Below are 26,621 nucleotides of genomic sequence, written 5' to 3' on the forward strand. Positions count from 1 at the left end.
TTTTTCGGGAGGATGGAGAAATAGTTATGAGAAAATTAATGGATTTTTGAGATAGGGTTTTTTTGGGAGGTGTCTTTTTGATGAAATTTATGGGATTTATGTCAGACTTTTTGAGTTGTAATAGAGGATGACAAACTGGTTGGTCAATGGTCCGATAAAAAGAAAAGTGGGCCACTTTGCTTTATCCTTTGCTCTGACAGGCATTGAATAAGCCTCAAAATTATACAATAGTCACATCTATAAATCCTTTAATAAAACGATAAAAATTAAAGCGGAAACAGGAAGGAACAACAACAGCAATGGGAAATCGCCAACAACAAAAGGAATAACCGATACTTTTCAATAAATCATCAACAGCCTGTTTTTGCAAAAGGAAACTTCACTAGCAATTTGTATTGTATTTATCAACTACAACAAAAAAAGACACACACACAAACAAAACTCATCATGCCCGAGCCTCTGCACCGGACTGGAGTTCGTCATCATCATCAACAGCAGCAACAGTTCGATGTTCACCCGGCCACATTTTTGTGGCAACAAAACAAAAAACTGCCCGGCACAAAGGCCCAACAACAAAAAATGCCCGTAATAACTTTATTAAATATTCGTTAGTCCCCACCGGGAACAGGATGTAAGAGATAAACAGAGAGAATTTATGACATGAATTCAAAAAGGATTAACAGCTTGGTGATTTTTTTTGTTGCACTCTTTCTCTCTCTCTATCACTTGCAATAATTACTTTTTGAGGCAGCAAACAGGAACAAAAAATGGAAGTGGACAACATTGTAACTACAAAAGGATCAAAGAGAAAAAAACACAGCACACAGCTAGATTGATTATGGTACGTACAAATTAATAATGACAGGTGGGGGAGAGAGAGGATAGGAGGAGGAGTGGAGAAAAAAATCATCGAAAAAAACTGGATACTGACTTTGATTATTTGTGACACATTGAATGTGGTTGATGATGTGATGAACGGTAATAGGATTAAATTTTGAGAGGAACCAAAAAAAAATAACTGGTAACAAATTAAGAATCAAAAAGGATATCAGGATTTATTAAAGGACAATTAATGATGACTGAAAAAAATATATATTTTCTTTTCAAGGAAGAAAAGATTTTTTTCAAAGATTTACAATGGATTTTTTGCAAAAAAAAACATTTTCAAGAAAGGATCTACCAAGGTGTTAATTTTTATACCCTTCACCACACTGTGGTATAGGCTATTATGTCTTTGTGCATATGTTTGTAACAGACAGAAATAATCGAGATAGACCCATGGTTCCTTTTGAGATTATGCATAGAATCACTTTCTGAGTCGATTTATGCATGTCCGCCCCCGTCCGTCTGTCTGTCCATGTTAAATTTTAAACAAAGTACAGTTCGCATTTATGACACGAATCGGATGAAATTTAGCACAGCTCATTTATTTGGCCCATGGACGAACCCTATTGAAATTGGGAAAAAATCGGTTCAGATTTAGATATAGCTCCCCTATATATTTTCGTCCGATTTACGGTATATGGTGCACCAAAGTCCCTATATATCTTTCGATTTGCACAAAATTTGGCACAGCGTACTAAATTAGGTCTACAAAGATGTGTGTTAAATTTCATGAAAATCGGTTCAGATTTAGATATAGCTCCCATATAGATTTTCATCCGATTTTAGGTAATTGGTTCAACAAAGTCTCTGAAAATTATTCGATTTGCACGAAATTTGGTACAGCGTACTAAATTAAGTCTAGAATGATGTCTGCCAAGTTTCGTGAAAATCAGTTCAGATTTAGATATAGCTCCCATATATATTTTCGTCCGATTTATGGTATATAATACACCAAAGTCTCTATATATGTTTCGAATTGCACGAAATTTGGCATGGCGTACTGAATTAAGTCTAAAATGATGTGTGCAAAGTTTCGTAAAAATCGGTTCATATTTAGATATAGCTCCCATATATAGCTTCGCCCGATTTTAGGTAAATGGTGCCCAAAAGTCCCTATATATCTTTCGATTTGCACGGAATTCGGTACATCGTTTAAAATTATGTCTAGAATGTTGTGTGCAATGTTTCGTGAAAATCGATTCAGTTTTAGATATAGCTCAAATATATATCTTCGTCCGATTTAAGGTAAATTGTGTACCAAAGTCCCTATATATCTTTTGATTTGCATGAAATTTGTATATCGTTTAAAATTATGTCTAGAATGATGTGTGCAATGTTTCGTGGAAATCGGTTCAGATTTAGATATAGCTCCCATATATAACTTCGCCCGATTTTATCTTTTATCTTTTGATTTGCACTACATTTGTCACAGCGTAATGAATAAGGTCTAGAATGATGTCTGCCAAGTTTCGTGAAAATCGGTTTAGATTTTGATATAGCTCCCATATATATTTTCGTCCGATTTAAGGCAAATGGTGCCTAAATATCTTTCGATTTGCACGAAATTTGGCACAGCGTAATGAGTTGAGTCTAGAATGATGTGTGTTAAATTTCATGAAAATCGGTTCAGATTTACATATAGCTCCCATATATTTTTTCGTCCGATTTTAGGTAAATAGTGTGCCAAAGTCCCTATATATCTTTCGATTTGCACGAATTTTGGCACAGCGTAATAAATAAGGTCTAGAATGATGTCTGCCAAGTTTAGTGAAAATCGGTTCAGATGTAGATATAGCTCCCATATATATTTTCGTCCGATTTTAGGTAAATAGTGCACCAAAGTCCCTATATATCATTCGATTTGCACGAAATTTGGTACAGCGTAATGAATAAGGTCTAGAATGATGTCTGCCAAGTTTCGTGAAAATCGGTTTAGATTTAGATATAGCTTCCATATAGATTTTCATCTGATTTTAGGTAATTGGTGCACCAAAGTCTCTGAAAATCATCCGATTTGCACGAAATTTGTCATAGCGTACTGAATTAAGGCTAGAATGACGTGTGCTAAGTTTCGTGAAAATCGGTTCAGATTTAGATATAGCTCCTGTATATATTTTTTATTGGTGCACCAAAGTCCCTATATATCTTTCGATTTGCACGAATTTTGGTATGGGGTACTAAATAAGTCTAGAATGCCAAGCTTCGTGAAAAGATCCATAGCCAGGCCGATTGACACAACGTACTGATGTAATATAAATTATGCTCTGACAAGTTTCCCTGAAATCGGTTCAGATATAGATATATAACAAAAACGCGTCGTCTGTTAGGATACATATATAGAATATACCCAAAGTGTTGAAGGGTATAATATAGTCGGCCCAGCCCGACTTTACTACTTCCCTTACTTTTTTAAAAAATATTTTTCTGGTCTACCTATAGGCTTGGATTTTTTAAAAAATATCCTTAAAAACCTGCATAAGGCCAACATTTGTTTAAAAATATTTTTAAGGATAAACAAGGATAAGGCGTGGAATTTTTAAAGAATATTTTTTCAAGGACGCTAAGTCCTTCATATTATTCATTCTACACATACAACATTTCCAAATCCCATCAAATTCGATAATCCAAAAACTAAATCCTTTACACCTTTCTTAAAATCACCTGATTCCCATCGTTGTCTTCGAATTTGTCTTCTTATCCCTGTATGCCAATTCATAGTGTAGTCAATTTGTTTGCCATTTCTCATCCAATCACACACATTAAGAGAACCGACACACACACCCACCCGTACACCTACACACTCAATTGAAACACTCTTCACAATTGGATAAAGGCAAACATAGCTCGAAAATCCGTTTCCATACCCTCTTGTGGGAGCATTTCGTTTTTCTGCGTGATTGGTATTTTGTTAGCTTTTGCCAGCTTTTGCCACAAAACTAGTTAAAAGCTTAAACGAACAGCATTACATGGATATTTTAAAATGTATAGCCAAAGAACAGGGAAGGCAGAACGAAGGTATCCCTTCTGATATGGCATATGTATCTATTTGTCTATCACTTCGCATTTGGTATCCTGTTGAAGTTGAAGATGACTGTGTGTGTGGCAGTAGATATCACTTGAAATTCGTTTTCTTGATTTTATTTCGATTTTTTGGCAACATTTTTTTGGAATTTTGTTTTTCTTAGTTGCAGTTTTCAATTGGAGAAACGCTTGTGAAGTATGTTTGAAATAGACTTGAAAATGGGCCTATGAGATATTGTTCTTGGGGAAATTGAGTCAATATTAAAAAAAAAAATTCAGGACTTACTTATTTAGCTGACATGTGACAGAACTTTCGTTCCATAAGCCTGGCTTAGAAAAGATTTCCAGACGTGTCGGTTTTTTGCGCAGTTTTTCCAATTTGAAATACCATTTTCGGCAATGTTGTCTTCGACTTGATCTTTCCATTGTATTCCCCTTCTGCGTGAACCATCAGCTTGTTCGCTTTTATATACCTTCTGGGCTGGGGCATCTTCATACACTCTCACAACGTGACCTAGCCAACGTAGTCGCTACAGCTCAATACGTCTAACAATGTCGATGTCCGAGAATAGCTGGTACAACTCATGGTTCATTCGACGGCGATATTCACCGTCAACGCAGATCGGCCCAAAGATCTTTCGGAGAATTTTTCTCTCAAACACTCCAAGAGCTGCCTCATCTGCTTGCGCAAGTACCCATGCTTCAGATCCATATAACAGCACGGCTAGTATCATCGTCTTGTAGAGTGTGAGTTTGGCCTGGCGGGAGGTGGCCTTGTTTTTGAGTTGTTTTCTCAGACCATAGTAGCACCGGTTGGTCATCACGATGCTTCTCAAAACTTCAAAACTGATGTCATTCGTTTTGTTTATGGCGTTACCAAGGTATATAAAATCTTTGACTACCTCGAAGCTGTAGTTCTCAAGTTCCACAGTTGGTCCGAATATAGTGGACGGCTTGCGCATTGATACCATTAGCTTGGTCTTCTCACCGTTTACTGCCAGACCCACTTTGGCAGACTCCTTCGCAATTTGTTCAAAGGTGCCTGTTACCGCTCTCAGTGTTCGACCCATTATGTCGATGTCATCGGCGTAGGCGAGTAACATGTGTAGTTTGGTGTACAGAGTGCCATTTCGGTTCACTTTTGCCTCTCGTATGACCTTTTCCAGTAGGATGTTAAAAAGGTCACACGATAAACTATCACCTTTTCCGAAACTGCTGATCTTGTGCCAGTTAAAGTTATCCTGCATAGCAGAATTAATTTTGGCTTCAAACACCTTTGAACGGATAAGGCTACCGAATGCGGCTTTGTAGTCGACGAATAGGTGGAATGTGTCGATGTGTTTTTCGTGGGTTCTTACCAGTATTTGGCGCAGAGTGAAAATTTGGTCAATGGTGTATTTGCCAGGTCTGAAGCCGCATTGGTATGGTCATTGACCATTGCCCGTCCACACAGTACGCTGGATAGCAATTTATATGCGATGGGAAGGAGACTTATTCCTCTATAGTTGGCACATATCGTCTTGTCTCCTTTTTTTTGTGCACGGGACACAGGATGCTGAGGTTCCAATCATTGGACATGCATACCTCTAGCCAAATTGTACTAATCAGCTGGTGCATGATCCGTACCAGCATCTGACCACCGGTCTTGAATAGTTCGGCTTGTAACCTATCGGCACCGGCTGCTTTATTATTCTTCAGCCGATTGATTGCTATTCTGACTTCATCTTGGCTAGGTGGTATATACTCTATACCGTCATCTACTATTGGTTCTGGAGTATCCTCTTCACCGCTACTATTTGATACCAGTAGTTTTTCAAAATGCACCTTCCAGATCCTCAGCACGCTGCCTGTGTCTGTCACCAGGTTTCCTTCATGATCTCCACAGGAGGATGTGCCTGCACCAAAGCCTTCGGTTTGGTGTTTTACCCGTTGGTAGAATTTTCGGACTTCATTCTGACTCCTGTACATCTCGATTTGCAAACGCTCACGTTTTTCTTGCTCTTTTTCTGAAAATACGTTTCTCCCCTCTCCTTTTTCTCCCGATAGTTCTCCATCGCATATCAAATTTACATTATTACTGACAGACAAATCTCTTCAGATGACTATCCAACCTCAAAATAATTTCCCAAAATTGAACATATCATGAATAAGACATTGAAATGCCTTACAAAAAATTTCTAATCAGTTTTCTTCGGATTACAGCTTGTCAGAGTTCTATTGCAATGACAGCAATTATGCACACATACATACTCACTAATTCTTATTCCTGTACAACATTCCTAAACGGTTGCATATTCCAGAAGAGGAAGATATTCCAGAGGAGAAATAAAATAGCTGGGCTCCACACTACCATATGCCGCATACAGTGGTGTAAAAAAGTGTGAAGGCGCAATTTTATACATAACTTGGTCTACTTTGGAATTTTTGTCATTTATTCTTTTTAAAACTTATTTCCAAATTACTTGAACTCTTCAAAAAAAAAAAAAAAAAACTCAAAAAAAAATTGCAAAACTTCGTAAAAAAACCCAATCCCTCCTTTAAAAATGCGCTATCAACCCCAAAGCAATGGCAGAATTTACACCGAACTCCAACCTCTGTGGGACCATTATCATGAACCAGCCGATTCCAAACGATCATGGAAACGTCCAATATTCCAGCAGCCACATTGCATCAATCACTGGCGTGACATTGAAGGGTCACGTTTGACGTCGGTCACGCGAAAAGATTTAATTTTTCCCAATTGGCCGAAATCACGAATTCGCCCAACGGCATGTTTGCCTCTGTACTATTGTACCGGTTATCGTTTTATACGGCTGACTAGAGCGTTCCCGGCTGGGTTCAAATGTCCACCGGTGCCGATGAGTTTGGCTGAAGCTTCAGCTGAGCGAGCCCATAATCGTCGTATGGAGAAGGAAGCGGAACGTTTGGGAAAACACAGGGCAAGGGAGGAAATTCGCAAGGTGGAGGCTGATAAGAAGAAAAAGAAAGGGAGGAAGTGATTGAAAGTATTATGAAAGGATTTTGAAATAGTGACGGATTTTGAAACATATATCCGACACTATTTCAAACATTGATAATATATTTTTTTACTTTTTCTCTTTAGTAGATTAAGTGGAATTTTGTTTTGGAGGGATGTAAAAAATAAATAACTTAATGCGAATATTTTTAAGGGCTCTCATAAGGTGTGGATTTTTCAAAGAACGTTTTTTTAAGGCGTCTTATAAGGCGTGCATTTTTATACCCTTCACCACACTGTGCTACAGGGTATTATGTCTTTATACATATGTTTGTAACAGGCAAAAGGAAACGAGATAGACATTTGGTTCCTTTTGAGAATATACATAGAATCACTTTCTGAGTCGATTTATGCATGTCCGTACGTCTGCCCGTCTGTAGATGTTAAATTGTAAACAAAATACAGGTCGCATTTATAATCCGATTTGGATGAAATTTGGCACAAGTAACTTATTTGGCCCAAGGACGAACCCTGTTGAAATTGAAGGAAATCGGTTCAGATTTAGATATAGCTCCCATATATATATTTGTCCGATTTAAGGTAAATAGTGCAATAAAATCCCCAAAGATCTTTCGATTTGCACGAAATTTGGCACAGCGCAATGAATAAGGTCTACAATGATGTGTGCAAAATTTCTTGAAAATCGGTTCAGATTTAGATATAGCTCCCGTATATAATTTTGTCCGATTTAAGGTAAATTGTATACCAAAGACCCTATATATCTTTCGATTTGCACGAAATTTAGCACAGCGTACTGAATTGCGTCTATAATAATGTGTGCAAAGTTTCGTGAAAAACGGTTCAGATTTAGATATAGCTCCCATATATGTTTGCGACCGATTTAAGGTAAATTGTGTACCAAAGTCCCTATATATTTTTCGATTTGCACGAAATTTGGCACAGCGTACTGAATTAAGTTTAGAATGATGTGTGCAAAGTTTCGTGAAAATCGGTTCAGATTTAGATATAGCTCGCATATAGATTTCCATCCGATTTAAGGTAATTGGTGCACCAAAGTCTCTGAAAATCATTCGATTTGCATGAAATTTGGCATAACGTACTGAATTGCGTCTATAATATTGTGTTCTAATTTTCATGAAAATCGGTTCAGATTTAGATATAGCACCCATATCAAAGACTCTATATATCTTTCGAATTGCACGAAATTTGGCATAGCGTACGGAAGTGCGTCTATAATAATATGTGATAAGTTTCATGGAAATCGGTTCAGATTTAGATATAGCTCGCATATATACCTTCGTCCGATTTAAGGTAATTGGTGCACCAAAGTCTCTGAAAATCATTCGATTTGCATGAAATTTGGCATAGCGTACTGAATTAAGGCTAGAATGATGTGTGCCAAGTTTCATGAAAATCGGTTCAGATTTAGATATAGCTCCCACATATAGATTTTCATCCGATTTTAGATAATTGATGCGCCAAAGTCTCTATATATCTTTCGATTTGCACGAATTTTGGTATGGGGTACTAAATTAAGTCTAGAATGCCAAGCTTCGTGAAAAGATCCATAGCTAGGCCGATTGCCACAACGTACTGAAGTAATATAAATTAGTCTCTGGCAAGTTTTCCTGGAATCGATTCAGATATTAGATATATAATAGGATACATATGTAGAATATACCCAAAGTGGTGAAGGTATCATATATTCCGCCCAGTCCGTCTTTACTACTTTCCTTGCTGTTTAAAAAAGTATTTTACCACGTCCTGCCAAGATGTGGATTTTTTAAAACATATTTTTCTACGTCCTGCCAAGACGTCAATTTTTAAAGAATATTTTTTCTAGATCTAGTAAAAAAAATATTTAAAAACCAGTGAGCGGAGCAGTATAGTCGGACGGGGCCGACCATACTTTCTGCGGATGTTTATTCCGAGCCTGAGCAATATTTCTTAATATTTGCCGCGACTTGCTCGATTAGAGGTCAACAGGACATTTTCCGAATATTATAAATATTCAGTACAGCCCTTCTAGTTACTTGTCAAGGTACCCTTCACGGTGGATTGTGTTGTAATGTTCGGCCTATATTCGACTATAAAACATACAAAAAAATAAGTTTTCGGTCCACTTCATCCCAAAATTTTATTCTGATCATCATCGAAAATTATAGGCGTTGTCCTTGACCATAATTGGAACTTCATTAAAAATTTCCGACCTCTAATGTGGTAATGGGTTACTAAATAATATCTGAATCCTTAAACACCTTTAAATATTTAAGTGTAACTTCCACTGTAAAGGTCAATCACTCCTCTTGGATATACTATCAACTTATCGGATCTATATCCTTCAGGAGTAAATATATAAGCCACAGAATTCAAATTTTGTAATTTTTCACATAAAAGTCGGAGTCCAATTGACCCTCTGCTTATGCTTATTCTTTGGCCCGATTCCCTTCTCCATGTAAAATTTCACGATGTTCGGGCCATAATTGCGGCCTCTGGAGCGACCAGAAAAACCGAAAAAATTTAGTATTTGGTCCATTTCATCACCTAAATATTAACCGATCTTTACCAAAAACAATAGGAGTCTTCATTGGCCAGAACCCATCCTACATGCAAATTTTCGTGAAGATTGGTTCATAACTGTGGCCTGTATCGTGTTTACAAATTATAATGGAAAGACGGACGGACACACATTTCTAGATCGACTCAGATAGTCGAGATATGACGATCGGTATACTTAAAGGTGGGTCTAGGACCAATATTTCGCGGCGTTACAAATTATTGGGGCTGCACGAAAATCCACGCCTTGGCAGGACGTGGAAGAATATTTATACCCTACACAACTATGTTGTATATCTTTGTTCAGCCACAAATGTTTGTAACGCCGCGAAATAGACCCACCTTTAAGTATACCGATCGTCATATCTCGACTAGCTGAGTCGATCTAGACATGTGTGTCCGTCCGTCCGTCTGTCCATTATAATTTGTAAACACGATACAGGCCACAGTTATGGACCAATCTTCACGAAATTTTGCATGTAGGATGTGTTCTGGCCAATGAAGACCCCTAAACTAAATTTTGGACCAAATACTAAATTTTTGTCGGTTTTTCTGGTCGCTCCAGAGGCCGCAACAATGGTCCGAACATCGTGAAATTTTGCATGGAGAAGCGGATCGGGCCAAAAAATAAGCATGCCTGTTTTGATAAAGATCGGTCAATATTTAGCGGTTCAAATGGACCCTGACTTTTGTGTGAAAAATGACAAAATTTGTATTCTATGGCGTATATATTTACCCCTGAAGGACATATATCCTAGAGGTTGATATTATATCCAAGAGGAGTGGTTGACCTTTAAATTAAGACCAATTATATTGTTGTACGTGCTCGGATGTGGGAGTTACACCTAAATATTTACAGGTATCTCCGTATTCGTATATTATTTAGTAACCCATTATCACTCTGGAGAGCGGAACTATAGCGCTGATCGCTTTGAAATGCTTCATGAGGTTCCAGTTATGGTCAAGGACAACGCCTATAATTTTCGGTGATGATCAGATAATAATTTTGGAATGAAGTGGACCGAAAACTTAATTTTTTGTGTTATTTTCGAGTCGATCTATAGACCTCAAATGAAAGCCGAACATCACAACACAACCCACGGTGGGAATCTGGACAATAGCTGTACTGAATGCTCGTAATATTCGGAAAATATGTCAGTGTGAGGAAGAGGTGCTGTTTACCTCTAATCGGGCAAGAGGGTGCAAATATCATGAAATATTGCCCAGTCTCGGAATAAACATCCGCAGAAAATTTGAGTTCCGTGGTAGTTGTGTAGGGTATCGTATGGTCGGCCCCGTCCGACTATACTGCTCCGCTCACTGGTTTAGAAAATATTTTTCCAGGTTCTGCCAAGGCGTGGATTTTTTAGAAAATATTTTTCCAGGTCCTGCCAAGGTGTGGATTTTTTAGAAAAAATCGTTGGTCTTTCTGCTTAAAGGACCCACAGGGGTCTATTATTTAAAATGATATATTTAATATCTTGGTGGTCTTTTGGTGACCCTTTACCTAAAAAACAGTTTCTATTTTCTTTAAAGTTTTAAGTATAAAACCTCAAAAACCTCACCTTAGAATAAAAATTACGAAGTTTACATTTTAATGCTGAATGAAGAGAAGACCCTTTAGAGGTCAATTTCTCTTGGTTTAATTTGCTTTTATGGATTACTTCTTTTTCACAGATCACCAGCAGCAACAAAATTTGTTCGTACTAATTGCATCGGTGTTGATTATACACATAGTGATTTTTTTTTACTCACCACACATCAACAAAGTATTCACCTCACGGGCTTTTTTCTAAAAAAAAAATGTGTGTGTGTATTTTTTTCAATTATTTAGTTATCATCACCAACACCACCACCAACACAAAAGTCTGTTGTGCTTTTTTTGCATTATTATGATAATTGTATGGATGACGAAGCTTTAAGAACACTTTTGTTGATGTAAACAAAAGGAACAAGAAAGAAAAGAAACAAAAACGAAAAGAAAAAAAAACACTTAAGAAAAAAAAATTACAACAACAAAATACAATATGTGACAATAAAATTTTGAAAAGAAAAAATTAAAAAAAATCAACAACTTTTGGATGTCAAGAAAAATACAACAACAACAAAAGGAAGAAATTTTGAAAAAAAAAACAAACTACACAACTCACCTGTATCTACAACAATAACAACAAAACGCACAAAAAAACAATTGTAATTTAAAAAAATTAAAAAAAAAACAACAACAAAATTATTGCGGCAGACACACCAATGAAATGCTTCACCTTAGTTCAGTGTCTCTAGATGTTTGTGTCTGTGTGTGTGTGTATTTGTGTCTCACCTGCAACAGCTAGTTTTTTTTTCATTCATAAAATTTTGAATTAATTTCTTTTTAAAAACCGCAATAAAAAACAATATCCCACAAAAACTCAACTCAACTAACCCACCACATCACAAATATCCCTTCCTTTGAAACCAAACAACCAACCAACCAGAAAATATTCCAGCACAATAAAAAAACCAAAGAAAATGCACCATTTTTGAAAAAAGCCGGATTGCAGCAAAGCAAGAAATTCACCACACTTAAGCAAAAATCCCACCACCACAACCACCATAAGTGAACCAGCACCAAACTAACCACACCAACTAACGTAAGGAGATCTCATTTTGATTTCTCCCCAGAGCTCGCTCGCTCTCTCTTTTAGTGCATCTGTGTGTGTGTGTGTTGAACTGTACATAATCACCAAACACCAAGGCAAGAGTTTTGATTTATCCTTTGTTTGTTTAAGTAAAAGCATAACGAATTTATTCACCACCACCACCACTAAGAAAAAAAAAACAGCAACACCAAAATAACCCACCACAAATCACCACCACTACCAACCAACTAGCCCTAGCAAAAAATATAAAAAAATAGAAAACGTAGTTGCCATACTGGGCCAAATTTTAGCTGGCAGCCAGACCGCCCGCCCACCATCCTTTCCAAAATCCAAAAACTTGAAACCTTTTAGCCACACCACCACCATTACCACTAGCCGCCACTAGCCACCAAACCACACCAAAACAAAACAAAAAAAAACAACATCTGGAAAACCACCACCCCACCACCTCTACCACCAATCAACCAACGAACAAACGAACCAAACCGAACCGATCATCACCACCACCACCTCTCTCTCTCTGTCTCTCTTGTTCCCCTCTGGTAATTGTTAAAAAAACGGCCGCACAATTGCACACAACTACTATCACAGATATCCGCAACGCTATTACTACCGCATGGAGCGTGGCACCGGCGGTGGTGGCCAACATCAACATCACCCGCAGCAGCATCAGCAGCAGCCACAACACCACCAGCAGCAGGCCTACTACCATCCGCACGGACACGCCACCTTTATGACAGCCGCCTCCGACGAACATATCGGTAAATCGTCATTCGACAATCCGGCCACCAAAAAGAAACCACCCAAACTGAAGGCCATCAATCGTTCCATATCGATGGCCATTGACAACTATGATGGTCCGGGTGGCGGCGGACCGTTAATGTTGGACGATTCCTCACTGATTGTCGAACAGCCGATCATACATCGATCTGCTTCGCCGGTTGCCTTACGCTCAGCACCACCACCTCAAACACTGGCCCTGCCTCAGGGCTCTATGCACGGCAGTTTTGGTGGCAGCGGCGCGGTATCACCAGCTTTGTCTTCACGCAAACACCATTCGCAGCACAGTTTTGCCCAAATGGCGGCCCAGGCCCGCCAGTTCAGCCAGCAACAGTCCCACTCCAGTTCGACCAGTTCGCCCATTGGCCATGGGGCCGTCAGTCCGCTGATGGGCAGCAGTGGTAGGTTGGGTGGCGGTGGTGTTGGTGGTGATGGGGGCGCCAGTGGCGGCGGGTATCCATCCACCGCTTCGCATGCTTACCAACAACAACACCAACATTCCCAACATCAGCCCGACATTTATCTGGTTAGCAGTAGTAGCCTGGTGGACGATGTCGGTGGCCGTATGGGCGGCTCCTCGGCCTCGCCCATACAGTTCATCGACGACTATCTGTTGCCACCGTCACATCGTCAGCAGCAGCATCAGCAACAACAACAGCATGCCACACACCCTTTGAAAAAATCTCAATTTCGTCGATCTGACACAATCGATATACATCCGGCTTCTACTTTTCAGATGAAGAAGACGCATTCGTTTCATGCGCCGCACGACCCCTCGGAGGCCATCATGGATCCGCTGCTTCTGAGTGCCGGCGGCCAGCCCACCTCCGCCTCGTCGTCGCGTCGCACCAGCTCGGTGCGGGGGAATTTCCTAATGCCCGGCCACGCGGGCACCAAAGAACTGAGTCGCTCTCCCTCGCCCAGTCGGAGGGGGGCGAAATCGCATCGATCCCTGCACGATCCCCAGCGTCGGCCCAGTGCCAAACCGGAATCGATAATCGATTCTCAGATACGCCACCCTTCGTTGAATGATGATCTCTTGGAGCCGGTCGATGCCAGATCGGCCGGTCTGCTGGCACCCACCAATCTCTCGCTGGAGAATGAGCTGTTCATCGAGTCAAGGTCGCGCAGTAACAGTCACACGAAAATGGAAGATGTCGGTCTGGCCGAACGCATATCAATGCGCAAAACTTCCGGCTCCTTTGAGGATCCCAGCAGCACACATGGAGCCCCCGCAGCGGTTGTGGCCACAAGTTCCCTCAAGAAACGTGACCACTCGCATTCATCGCGACAACACAGCACCCACAGCTTGGAGCTGGATGGCCGACCCTCGACCTCAGCGGCCGCAGCAGCGGCGGCTGCCGGTGGTACCCATTCCACTTTGCATTTACACAGTGCCGCGGCCGCCGCCACGGCAGCATATCATTTTAAACGTGGCCGTGAACACGGACGTTCCCTCTACCTATCGCCCAACAATTTGGAGGAGGTCCAGGTCCATCATCGCCCAGCGGTGTTGGCAGCAGCCGCAGCCTTTGGCGGCACCAATGCCAGTGCAGCGACCAGCATCAAACAGGCCAAGGCGCTGCACAGTGCCAGCATGCGGCTGCGTACCTATCGTGAATCGCTGAGTGCTACGAAAAAATCGAAAAGCTTTATTGGCGACAGTACCTACCCACCACCACTGGTTAGTGTGTCCAATGAATTTGTGGCCCTGACCTCACCCCACCGACGGAATAGTGGTCGCGCCCTGGCCAGTGCCACTAGCTCAGGCGGAGCAGCCACACTGGAGGAAATAAAACGTAGTCCCAGGCCGGTATCGTTGGGCGCCTCCACCTCGCCGGCGGGGACAGTGACCACAGCATTTATGGAAGAGAAAAGGCCCTCGTTCGAAAGGAAGTCCTCCATGACTTATGAACTGGGAGATGCCGCCTTTGAACAGGTTCTCAGGCCATTTCATCACAAGGCGGCCTCGGGCATTGGAACACGTAAATGATGAAAACCAAATTAACCACACAAACACAATAAAAATTCACCCCTCCTTCTCTCTATTGCAGATGAAGCCGACGACGAAGAGGAGGCCGATCGCAAACGTAAACGCATAGTCTGCATCGTAATGACGGTGTTTCTGTGTCTGGTCTGTGCCGCCGTTTTTGTGGTCATCATGACACTGACCCATTCGTCGGGTCAGTCGCACTATGGCACGCATGGTCATCATGGCCTGACGAAAAAGATCAACACCTATAATCGAGATGTACCGGTACACTATAATGGTATGGAGGACAGAAATAAAAAAAAATATAGTTTATTTTTATTTCCCCGGTCCCGTGAAATAAGATGGCATCCTTGGTATAGGCCCCAATCAATTATCCTTTGTTTTCGTTCGCTATTTTTTTAAATCCTTTTTCATTGTCCGCCATTATGGCTGTTCTGGTTTCTTCCTTGCCTAGACCCAACCCTGCATTTGATTGATGATGTCGAACATTGAAATTGATTGAAAGCTCCATGTAATGTGGCAACTGCCAACAACAACAACTCAGCACACACAAAAGAAACGCCTTTGTTTTAGTAGCAGGTCAGCCGAAAACAACAACAACAACAGCATTATTCGCAATGTTTGACATCCGGAACGTCGAATGTCATTTTCCAAACGATTGAATGTACCCTGCACACAGTGAGAGGAACAGTGTGAGGGGAGTTGTGTATTGGTGACCTACTTCGAGGATAGGTGACTTCTATTGAAGTTCTAAATACAAAAGGCGTGGATTTTTTAAAGAATATTTTTTCGGACTAAGGTCCTTCCAAGGCGTGGATTTTTTAAAGTTTACTTTTTCAAGGTCCTCCCAAGGCGTGGATTTTTTAAAGATTAGTTTTTCAAGGTCCTCCCAAGGCGTGGATTTTTTAAAGATTACCTTTTCAAGGTCCTCCCAGGGCGTGGATTTTTTAAAGATTAGTTTTTCAAGATCCTCCCAAGGCGTGGATTTTTTAAAGATTAGTTTTTCAAGATCCTCCCAAGGCGTGGATTTTTTAGTTTTTCAAGGTCCTCCCAAGGCGTGGATTTTTTAAAGATTAGTTTTTCAAGATCCTCCCAAGGCGTGGATTTTTTAAAGATTAGTTTTTCAAGATCCTCCCAAGGCGTGGATTTTTTAAAGATTAGTTTTTCAAGGTCCTCCCAAGGCGTGGATTTTTTAAAGATTAGTTTTTCAAGATCCTCCCAAGGCGTGGATTTTTTAAAGATTAGTTTTTCAAGGTCCTCCCAAGGCGTGGATTTTTTAAAGATTAGTTTTTCAAGATCCTCCCAAGGCGTGGATTTTTTAAAGATTAGTTTTTCAAGGTACTCCCAAGGCGTGGATTTTTTAAAGATTAGTTTTATGTTTCTGGAGAAACTGTCTGGGGTCTTCTATCTCTAGAAGATCGGTCAGAGATATTATATTCATAGAATATCTCCCTGGGTTATTCATCTACAGAAGGCCTGTCAGTGGTGCTCTATTTGGATTATGTCACCTTCAGAGACCCTTCAAGCAAGACCTATACAAGGATTTTTAGGTTCTCTCAAAGGCCAATAGAAGAAATGATGTCCTCTAAAATATATCTTTGGGAGTTCTTCTATTTCTGATAGATCTCTAGGATGACGTTACTCAATAGAATATATAGAGGTATATAAAAAATGGAAGAATTATAGAAGCACTTCTTTAGAAAGAGGTCCTATAAACAATTATTTTGTCCTCCCAAAAGCCTATAGAAGGTCTGCTGTCCTCTAAAATATGCCTTTGGAAGTTCTTCTATATCTGACAGATCTCTAGGACATATTCCGTGGAAGGCCTATAGAAGCCCTTCTGTCAATAAACGGCCTAGAGGAGATCTCTTATCAATAGATGACCTATGGAACCAATAATAGAAGACCATTATTTATTTTTTCGAGTATTCTTTGTATACTTCCCGCATTCTTTCCTGTCTCATCCCTCAAAATTGTGTTGAACTTTTTGCCTCACAACTTCTTTTCCATCGATTTGAAAAATGACTTACGTAAATTCTTATGTTCGACAATGAAAATTCTTTGCAACTCCCCAATCGGACTGTCAAAGAAAATTGTGAACTTTTCTGCCAGGCTGATGGCCAACTCAACCTAGACCTGCCATCTTATTTCCCAGGTCAACATATTTCGATTTTCTGTGTGTTTTCAGTTCAAATTTTTTGTTTTTTTGCATTTTTTTTCCACCGAATTGCACTTCCAATGCAATCCTAGTGAGTGTACACAAGTGTATGAGTGTGAGTGATGTTTGTTCGGAACAAAGTGCAGAGAGAAAAAAAATAAAAAAACTCTCAAAAACGTTTATCAAAACGGACGTGAGCCCTCTCGGAGTTAGGGTTTTTCGCAAGCTCAAATATGTAAAATGTTTGTGTGTTCCTAACGTGCACTCGGTCATTTTTGGTCGGTAGTACATTTAGTCGTTCGTCCCGTTACTCGTTCGTGTATGTCAATTTGATGATACGTGTAATGGCTACTTTTGAAAATTTTTTCCTCCCAAAGAACCAAAAAAAAAGGAAAACAAACATCGGCAGCAGCCTGAATGAATGAAGTTAAGTCATCCAAAACGGAAGATAAATGAGAAATAGTTGAAAGTACGAAATAAAAATAAAAGAAAATAGTCAGGGTGTGCCAAATGATGGTAAAGTGATGAAAAATAAATAACAACAAGGAATGAAAAGTGAATATAGTGTTCTTTAAAAATAGTGCAAGTGTTGTGGTGAGTGCAGAAACAAATTGTAATGGTTTCTTGAAATGCAACAAAGTTTAATTTTGTCTTTAATAAGCCTAAAAGTATGCTTCATATATCTATAACATTTTGGTAGAAAGATTTTACACCGAAATATAATCTAAAATATCAAATTGCAGCCCATTCGGAAACTACTCCGAAACTTGAGCCATTACATGGGATTTTCAACGTCTTAAAATTGTTTTCAGCAATCACCTGCTAATGGCCATAACTTTGAAAATTTACAACCGATTTCTATAAAATAACTTGATTCCGCTTAAGAAATGTCTCTTCTATAATTTCTTTTCGAATCACATTCATATAGCTCAGCAAATTTTCAAGATATCGTTTAAATGTGAAAGCTACCGAAATACTGTATATCTAATCATGTTTTTGCGTATTTGATTTAGGGGTCATAACTTTGAAAATTCTTTATCGATATTAATGGAAAAGGCTTTTCAGAATAGTCAGGGAAATATACTCTAAATTATATCCAAAATATGTTTATATAGAACCTCAAACATCGGAGCTATAGCCCTATGAAAATAAAAATACATCGCATTTTCAACGTCTGGATTTTTTTTTTCAGTAATCACTTTCAGATGACCATAACTTTGAAAATTTTCAACCGATTTCTATGAAATAACTTGATTCCGATTAAGAAACATCTCTTCTATAATTTCTTTTCGAGTGATATTCATATAGCTCAGCAAATTTTTAAGATATCATTTAAATATGAAAGCTACCGAAATACAGTATTTTTATCATATATTTGCGTATCTGCTTTAAGGGGTCATAACTTTTGAACTCCATGATGGATGTTAATGAAAAAGACTTTTTAGAAAAGCCAAGGAAATATCCTGCAAATTATATCCACAATATTTTTATATAGAACCACATATAACAGAGTTGTAGCCCTATGAAAATAAAATTACTTTGCATTTTCAACGTCTTGAAAAAAATTCTAGTAATCACTTTTGATGATCACAACTTTTAAAATTTCCAACCGATTTCTATGAAATAACTTGATATAGATTAAAAAACATCTCTTCTATAATTTCTTTTCGAGTCATATTCATATAGCTCAGCAAATTTTCAAGATATCATTTAAATATGCAAGTTACCGAAATACTGTATATCTAAGCATGTTTTTGCGTATTTGCTTTAAGGGACCATAACTTTGGAACTTCTTGATGGATATTAAAGAAAAGTTTTTTTTTGAAAAGCCAACAAAATATACTGCAAATTATATTCACAATACTTTTATATAGAACCCCAAATCTCGGAGCTATAGCCCTATGAAAATAAAAATACATGACATTTTCAACGTCTGGAAATTTTTTTCAGTAATCACTTTCAGATGACCATAACTTTGAAAATTTACAACCGATTGCTATGAAATAACTTGATTCCGATTAAGAAACATACCTTCTATAAATTCTCTTCGAGTCTTATTAATATAGCTCACCAAATTTTCAAGTTATCATTTAAATGTGAAAGTTACCGAAATACCAAATTATCGACCATGTTTTTTCGTATCTGCTTTATGGAGTCATAGCTATGGAACTTCTTGATGGATATTAATAAAAAGGGCTTTTAAAAAAAGCCACGGAAATATACTTTAAATGATATTCCCAATATTTTTATGTAGAACCAAAAATATCGGAGATATAGCCCTATGAATTTAAAAATACATGGCATTTTCAACGTCTGGAAATTTTTTTCAGTAATCACTTTCTGATGACAATAACTTTGAAAATATACAACCAATTTCTATGAAATAACTTGATTCCGATTAAGAAACATTTCTTCTATAAGTTATTTTCGAATTATATTTTTATAGCATTGCAAATTTTTAAGATATTGCTCAAAATTTGGAAAATACTAATAATGCTTACTAGTATTTTTCTTCCTTTTGCATAAAACATATTGCCAAATATCTGCATTCAAGTTAGACTAATGTGTTTCGCGTTGCCAATTATATTCAGTTGAGCGGTTCCCTAAAAATTTTAAATTATTTTAAAAATTCTGCAATTATAACTTTAGCCTAAAAGTATGCAATTTAATTGGACTCAAATGAAGAAAATGAATAATATTATTTTAATTTCAGGATAAAACTTAAGGATAAGGATAAAACGTATGCAATATATATATATATATATATATTATTTTTCTAATGAAATTTATATCTTTTATTTTCACTACTTATTACCTTCAATTAAATTTAATCCCTAAAAGTATGCAATATAGAGCAAAAATATTTATTTTTCCATTTAAGTAATTAAAAACGTTTCAAATGAATTTAGACACATATATATTGAAATTAAATAATAATTCGTTTAATGAAAAATGCAACATATTTCAATTTACCAACTAAGATGCTCTCCTAAAAGTATGCACTTAAATTAAATTCATTTTTTTATTTAATAAGAAAATATTAAGATTTATATTTTTTCAATTCCAAGGTGTTATTAAAACATAGCTTCAATATTTCAACCCCTAATCTTCATGCTTTACAACACCAAATACTTATTTAGAAATATTAATATGCAGCATTTCCTTAAACAAAAAAAAATAACAATAAATTTGTGATCCTATTTAATCCTAAAATTATGCAATTTTGAAGAATTCCAATTTATTATTTATTTTATTCATGTTTTTGGTTTTCAATTTTTTTTTAATTAGTAGTACCCACAGAAAACAAACCCTCTTCATACAAAATTGCAATTTAATGTCTCTCTCTCTCTCTTTCTCTCCCACCTAATACTCGATTTTCATCCTAAAAGTATGCTACAAACTATACTTAATATCACTTTACTTTTCTAGATACATTCACACACTTGCACACATATTCACATGTATTGTTCCGCAATAGTAGCAGTAGTATTTCGACACATTATAAATGATTATCTACTTTTGCTTACCACCTAATTCCACATGGAAATTAATGAAGGCCCCATATGATGAAGCGAGAATGAGATTTTTTTTCCAAGATTTGAATGCAATTATTTCGGAGAATAGGGGTTTTGATTAAAATTTGTGTGTGTTTTTGGGGTATGTGTAATTTTTTTGGGGAATATGGTCTTTAATTAGAGTCGAAATGCAATTTCAAAAAACAAATTGAGATTGCTTATCTACTCAAAGAAATTTAATGGAAAAAAATTGAAAAATTTAAAGGGGAAGGATAATAGAGAGGCGTGGATTTTTTAAAAAATCCACGAAATATAAAATATTTTTTGGTTAAAAATATTTTTTAAAAAATCCACGACCTAAAAAATATTTTTTGGTTAAAACAATATTTTTTAAAAAATTCACGCCTTGCGAGGATTGGTTAAAAAATATTTTTTAAAAAATTCGCACCTTGCGCGGTTAGCTTATTTGTATACACTTCTCCACACTGTGGTACAGGGTATTATGTCTTTGTGCATATGTTTGTAACAGGCAAAAGGAAACGAGATATACCCATGGTTCCTTTTGAGAATATGCATAGAATCACTTTCTGAGTCGATTTATGCATGTCCGTCCGTCCATCTGTCCATGTTAAATTGTAAACAACGTACAGGTCGCAGTTATTATCCGAATTGGATGAAATTTGGCACAGCTTATCTATTTGACCCAAAGACGAACCCTATTGAAATTGGGAAAAATCGGTTCAAATTTAGATATAGCTCCCATATATATTTTCGTCCGATTTAAGGTAAATAAGGCACCAAAATCCCTATATATTCTTCGATTTTCACGAAATTTGGCATAGCGTACTTAATTAAGTCTAGAAAGATGTGTGTTAAATTTCGTGAAAATCGGTTAAGATTTAGATATAGCTCCCAAATATAGATTTGTCCGATTTTAGGTAAATAGTGCACTAAAGTCCCTATATATCCTTAGAATTGTATGAAATTTGGCATAGCATACTGAATTAAGTCTAGAGAGATGTGCGTTAAATTTCGTGAAGATAGGTTCAGATTTAGATATAGCTCCCATATATAGTTTCGTCCGATTTAAGGTAAATGGTGTACCAAAGTCCCTATATAACTTTCAATTTTCACGAAATTTGGCATAGCGTGCTTAATTAAGTCCAGAAATATGTGTGCTAAATTTCGTGAAAATCGGTTCAGATTTAGATATAGCTCCCATATATAGCTTACCCCGATTTTAGGTAAATAGTGCACCAAAGTACCTATATATCTTTCGATTTGCACCAAATTTGGCATATCGTACTAAACTAAGTCTAGAGAGATGCATTTTAAATTTCGTGAAAATCGGTTCAGATTTAGATATAGCTCCCATATATATTTTCGTCCGATTTTAGGTAAATAGTGCACCAAAGTCCCTATATATCTTTCGATTGGCACCAAACTTGGCATATCGTACTAAATTATGTCTAGAGAGATGTGCGTTAAATTTCGTGAAAATCGGTTCAGATTTAGATATAGCTCCCATATATATTTTCGTCCGATTTTAGGTAAATAGTGCACCAAAGTCCCTATATATCCTTCGAATTACATGAAATTTGGTCTAGCATACTGATTTAGGTCTAGAACGATGTGTGTTAAATTTCGTGAAAATCGGTTCAGATTTAGATATAACTCCCATATATATTTTCGTCCGATTTTAGGTAAATAGTGCACCAAAGTACCTATATATCTTTCGATTTGCACCAAATTTGGCATATCGTACTAAATTAAGTCTAGAGAGATGTATTTTAAATTTCGTGAAAATCGGTTCAGATTTAGATTTAGCTCTCATATATAGCATACCCCGATTTTAGGTAAATGGTGCACCAAAGTCCCTATATATCTTTCGATTGGCACCAAATTTGGCACAGCGTACTTAATTAAGTCTAGAGAATATGTGTGCTAAATTTCGTGAAAATCGGTTCAGATTTAGATATAGCTCTCATATATATTTTACCCCGATTTTAGGTAAATAGTGCACCAAAGTCCCTATATATCTTCGAATTACATGAAATTTGGCATATCGTACTGAATTATGTCTAGAGACGATGTGTGTTAAATTTCGTGAAAATCGGTTCAGATTTAGATATAGCTCCCATATATATTTTCGTCCGATTTTAGGTAAATGGTGCACCAAAGTCCCTATATATCCTTCGAATTGCATGAAATTTGGCATATCATACTGAATTTGGTCTAGAACGATGTGTGTTAAATTTCGTGAAAATCGGTTCAGATTTAGATATAGCTCCCATATATATTTTCGTCCGATTTTAGGTAAATAGTGCACCAAAGCCCTAATATATCCTTCGAATTGCATGAAATTTGGCACAACATACTGAATTAGGTCGAGAATGATGTGTGTTAAATTTCGTGAAGATCAGTTCAGATTTAGATATAGCTCCCATATATATTTTCGTCCGATTTTATGTAATTGGTGCAACAAAGTCCCTATATATCCTTCGAATTGCATGAAATTTGGCATATCATACTGAATTTGGTCTAGAACGATGTGTGTTAAATTTCGTGAAAATCGGTTCAGATTTAGATATAGCTCCCATATATATTTTCGTCCGAATTAAGGTAAATTGTGTAGCAAAGTCCCTATATATCTTTTGATTTGCACGAAATTTGGCTTGGGGTACTGAATTAGGTCGAGAATGATGTGTGTCAAGTTTTGAAAAAATCGGGTCAGATAAAGATATAGCTCCCATATATGTTTTCGTCCGATTTAAGGTAAAAGGGGCACCAAAGTCCCTATATATCCTTCGACTTGCACGAAATTTGGCATAGGGTGCTGAATAACGCCTAGAATGATGTGTGCTAAGTTTCGTGAAAATCGGTTCAGATTTAGATATAGCTCCCATATATATTTTCGTCCGATTTAAGGTAAATAAGGCACCAAAATCCCTATATATCCTTCGATTTTCACGAAATTTGGCACAGCGTACTGAACTAAGTCTAGAAAGATGTAAAATAAGTGTAACCTAACATGTTACAAGTTTCGATGAAATCGGTTTAGATTACGATATTTTGCTGACCAAAATTTAGTATAGGTTGCAGAATGACAGGTTTAATTTCATGTTAATGGTCCTTCAAAAATGTGACGTCTGTTGGGATTCCATCTGTGGAATATACCCAAAGTGGTGAAGGGTATCATATAGTAGGCCCCATCCGACCTTTCTGTTTTTTTTTTTTTTTTTTGGTATATGGTATTTAATTAGAGTCGAAATGTATATTAAAAAAAATGAGATGGATTAAAAAAAAATTATTTTTAAAAATCCACGCCTTGCAAGTATTGGTTAAAAAATATTTTTTAAAAATCCACGCCTTGCAAGTATTGGTTAAAAAATATTTTTTAAAAATCCACGTCTTGCAAGTATTGGTTAAAAAATATTTTCTAAAAATCCACGTCTTGCAAGTTTTGGTTAAAAAATATTTTTTAAAAAAATCCACGCCTTGCGAGTATTGATTAAAAAATATTTTTTAAAAAAATCCACGCCTTGCGAGTATTGATTTAAAAAAAAATATTTTTTAAAAAATCCACGCCTTGGCAGGCTTCAATTTCAATTGGTTGGTTATATTATAGAATTTAAATTTTAAATCCAGAATTGATACAGACATCTCTTTCTTTCATATACACCCTTCTCTTGGATCCACTCTCATCCCCTCCCTCTTTTTCTTGGTGCCCAGGACTAGTTCGTAATATCGTTCAATCTTAGTTTCTGTTTATTCACCAAGAAGAAAATGATGATGACAGTCATTGTAAGGATTCAAGGAATGTTGCTACATCTTCTAGAAGACTATCTCACACACACACACTCACACCCATTGCAAGACACTTTACAATGCCACTTTGTTTTCTGTTGTCGACAACAATAAGTTGTGCATAACCAGTCGACAGAAGACACCAACCAAAGAAAAAAAATTAACAGAAAAACAAATGCCGTAACGGCAGTTGGGGAGTCCCCCCGCAAAAAAAAACGTTACAAATGAAACGAAAAGCAAAATCCACACACACAACGAATCCGAATCATTTGAATCCACAACACAACAACAAAAATTCCTAAGTGTAGCAGATTCAGGCATTCAACATTAAGTGGCACAGTGAAATGGCCACACTGACAAGTGCCACAAGCACTCACTCTGCTGCTGCTGCTGTTGTTCAGCGTTGACGATTTAACGAAAATCTATATAGGGAAAGACAATGACAACAAAGTGCTGATGGTGATGATGATGTGGTGATGACGAACAGAGTAAAAAACAAGTGATACAATTTTTTTTTCAAAAAATATTGTTCAAATATTTGAATAGTTAAAGTAATTTACCACTTGCTTTTTGGTTTGTGTTGCCAACTTTTTAGGGGATATTTTTAGAAATGTCCTTGTAATCTTATAACGATTTAAGACAACCCTCTCTTTTTTAATTCAAATGTCGATGTTAATGGATTGCCAAATTGTTTTAAGCCCCTAGCTCGCACATTCTCACAAAAGTGTATGCCACATAGTATCTGGAGTAGTAAATGCCCTCCTGGTAAAAAAATTATCAATATATTCCCATATTTTTCAAATAATCAGTTTTATTTTTCCTAACCAATTAATTTCAACCGAAGTGACGGGAAGTTCGACATTTCGAGTTGTTAGAAAATATTACAGAAATACTCCTGGAAAAATATTAATAAGACAATTTTAAATGTACTGACCTATTTTTCAGTATTTTGAGTCTTATAAGTGAATTATATCTCATTTAGGCCCCCTTTTAAGCACATTCTCAGGCAAGGACCTGCTGCACCTGGCGAATTCTAATAACAAAATACCCTCTTTAGGTCTTCTATACCTCTTTAAGTTTATTTAAGTCATCCGCCGTTTTTCTCTAGAACATCCACCAGACCTTCTAAAGACAAAATATAACCATGGGGGACTTCTATGGGCCGAATATCATCATGAGGACAAAATACCTCTTCATGTTATATATTGATCTTCTTTCGAACTTCTAAAAAAACACCCCTTTCGAACATATATTTTCTTTGGGTCTTCTTATAAACTCTTCGAGTATTTCAGATTTCGTGGGAACTTATTAGGGAATAATACCTCATTCAGACCTTCCATAGCCAGACCTTCTTTCAGCACATTCTCAGACAAGGACCGCCTCCAGGTATTTACAAGACGTTTATGTATTTCAGTCTTCGATAAACCTAGCGAATTCTAAAAATTAGAATATCCTCTTCAGGAAACCAGTTTTATATCTATAAAGTACCCCTATTGTAGGACCTATACTGACTACCTCCCAAAGGCCTTGAAGGTATTCAGAAGATCTTTTTAATATAGCACATTTATTGTAGAAATTTCAGAGGACATTCTGTAGGTATTTTAGCTATGGCAGATCTCTGTAAGATTTTTCTGCCAATAGTAATCCTTTTAAAGGCTTTCAGCATATAGATGACCTGTCGATGGATTCTCGAAGACCTTTGCATGGTAGGTAACGTATTTCTGAAAGATTTTCTGAGGTCTTTTATTGGCCGAAGGCATATAGAAAACATCTATTAAAAAATCAAAAAGAATCTCCTGGCGGCCTGCGTTCTTCTATAGATTGAAGATCTACAGATTTATCGAAAATATTCTATATAAATAGGCCCCTTTGGCCTCTAGTAATAAATATACTGCACACCTCTCAAACGGAGCATCCTATAGCCCTCTTCGTTATAGAAGTCCTCTCAAAAGTCCTTCAGTCTAGAGAAGACCTTGTGAATGATTCCCATCTAAAATCTTTGTTTAGGAAGATTCCTTAAAATTCTCCTTCTATAGAATACCTCTCAGACGATTTCCGTATATAGAAAATCTCTTGAATGTTTTCTTTTCATCGAAGACCTTTTTTAGATAGAAGACATATTGTAGATATTCTGTCCATAGACAATCAAAATCCTTTCATCTATAGAAGACACTTGGAATTTTTTGGGGTCTCCTATAGATTGAAGATTTTTATATAAAAAAATTTATCACGGTTGCGGTCTCTAGAAATATATTGAAATCGATTAAATACCTTTCAAAGATCTTCCAAC

The 26,621-nt window shown here is 37.2% G+C and overlaps 2 protein-coding genes across 2 annotated transcripts in view; both read left to right on the forward strand.

The window, feature by feature from the left end:
- Positions 1 to 6,449: 6,449 nt before the first annotated feature.
- LOC133331124 (uncharacterized) lies at positions 6,450 to 6,905 on the forward strand. The gene has a single exon (XM_061539530.1). The coding sequence runs from the start codon at positions 6,450 to 6,452 to the stop codon at positions 6,903 to 6,905; it is 456 nt and encodes a 151-aa protein (XP_061395514.1).
- Positions 6,906 to 12,694: 5,789 nt separating this feature from the next.
- LOC133331120 (uncharacterized) overlaps positions 12,695 to 26,621 on the forward strand; it is a 29,244-nt gene continuing 15,317 nt past the window's right edge. Inside the window, 2 exon segments of the mRNA XM_061539525.1 lie at positions 12,695 to 13,246; positions 13,340 to 15,128. Coding sequence (XP_061395509.1) covers positions 12,695 to 13,246; positions 13,340 to 15,128 — 2,341 coding nt within the window.

This window comes from Musca vetustissima, unplaced genomic scaffold (assembly GCF_032173495.1).
Source record: "Musca vetustissima isolate MV318-11 ecotype Yass unplaced genomic scaffold, APGP_CSIRO_Mvet_v1 utg174795, whole genome shotgun sequence".
In the NCBI taxonomy this organism is placed as follows: domain Eukaryota; kingdom Metazoa; phylum Arthropoda; class Insecta; order Diptera; family Muscidae; genus Musca; species Musca vetustissima.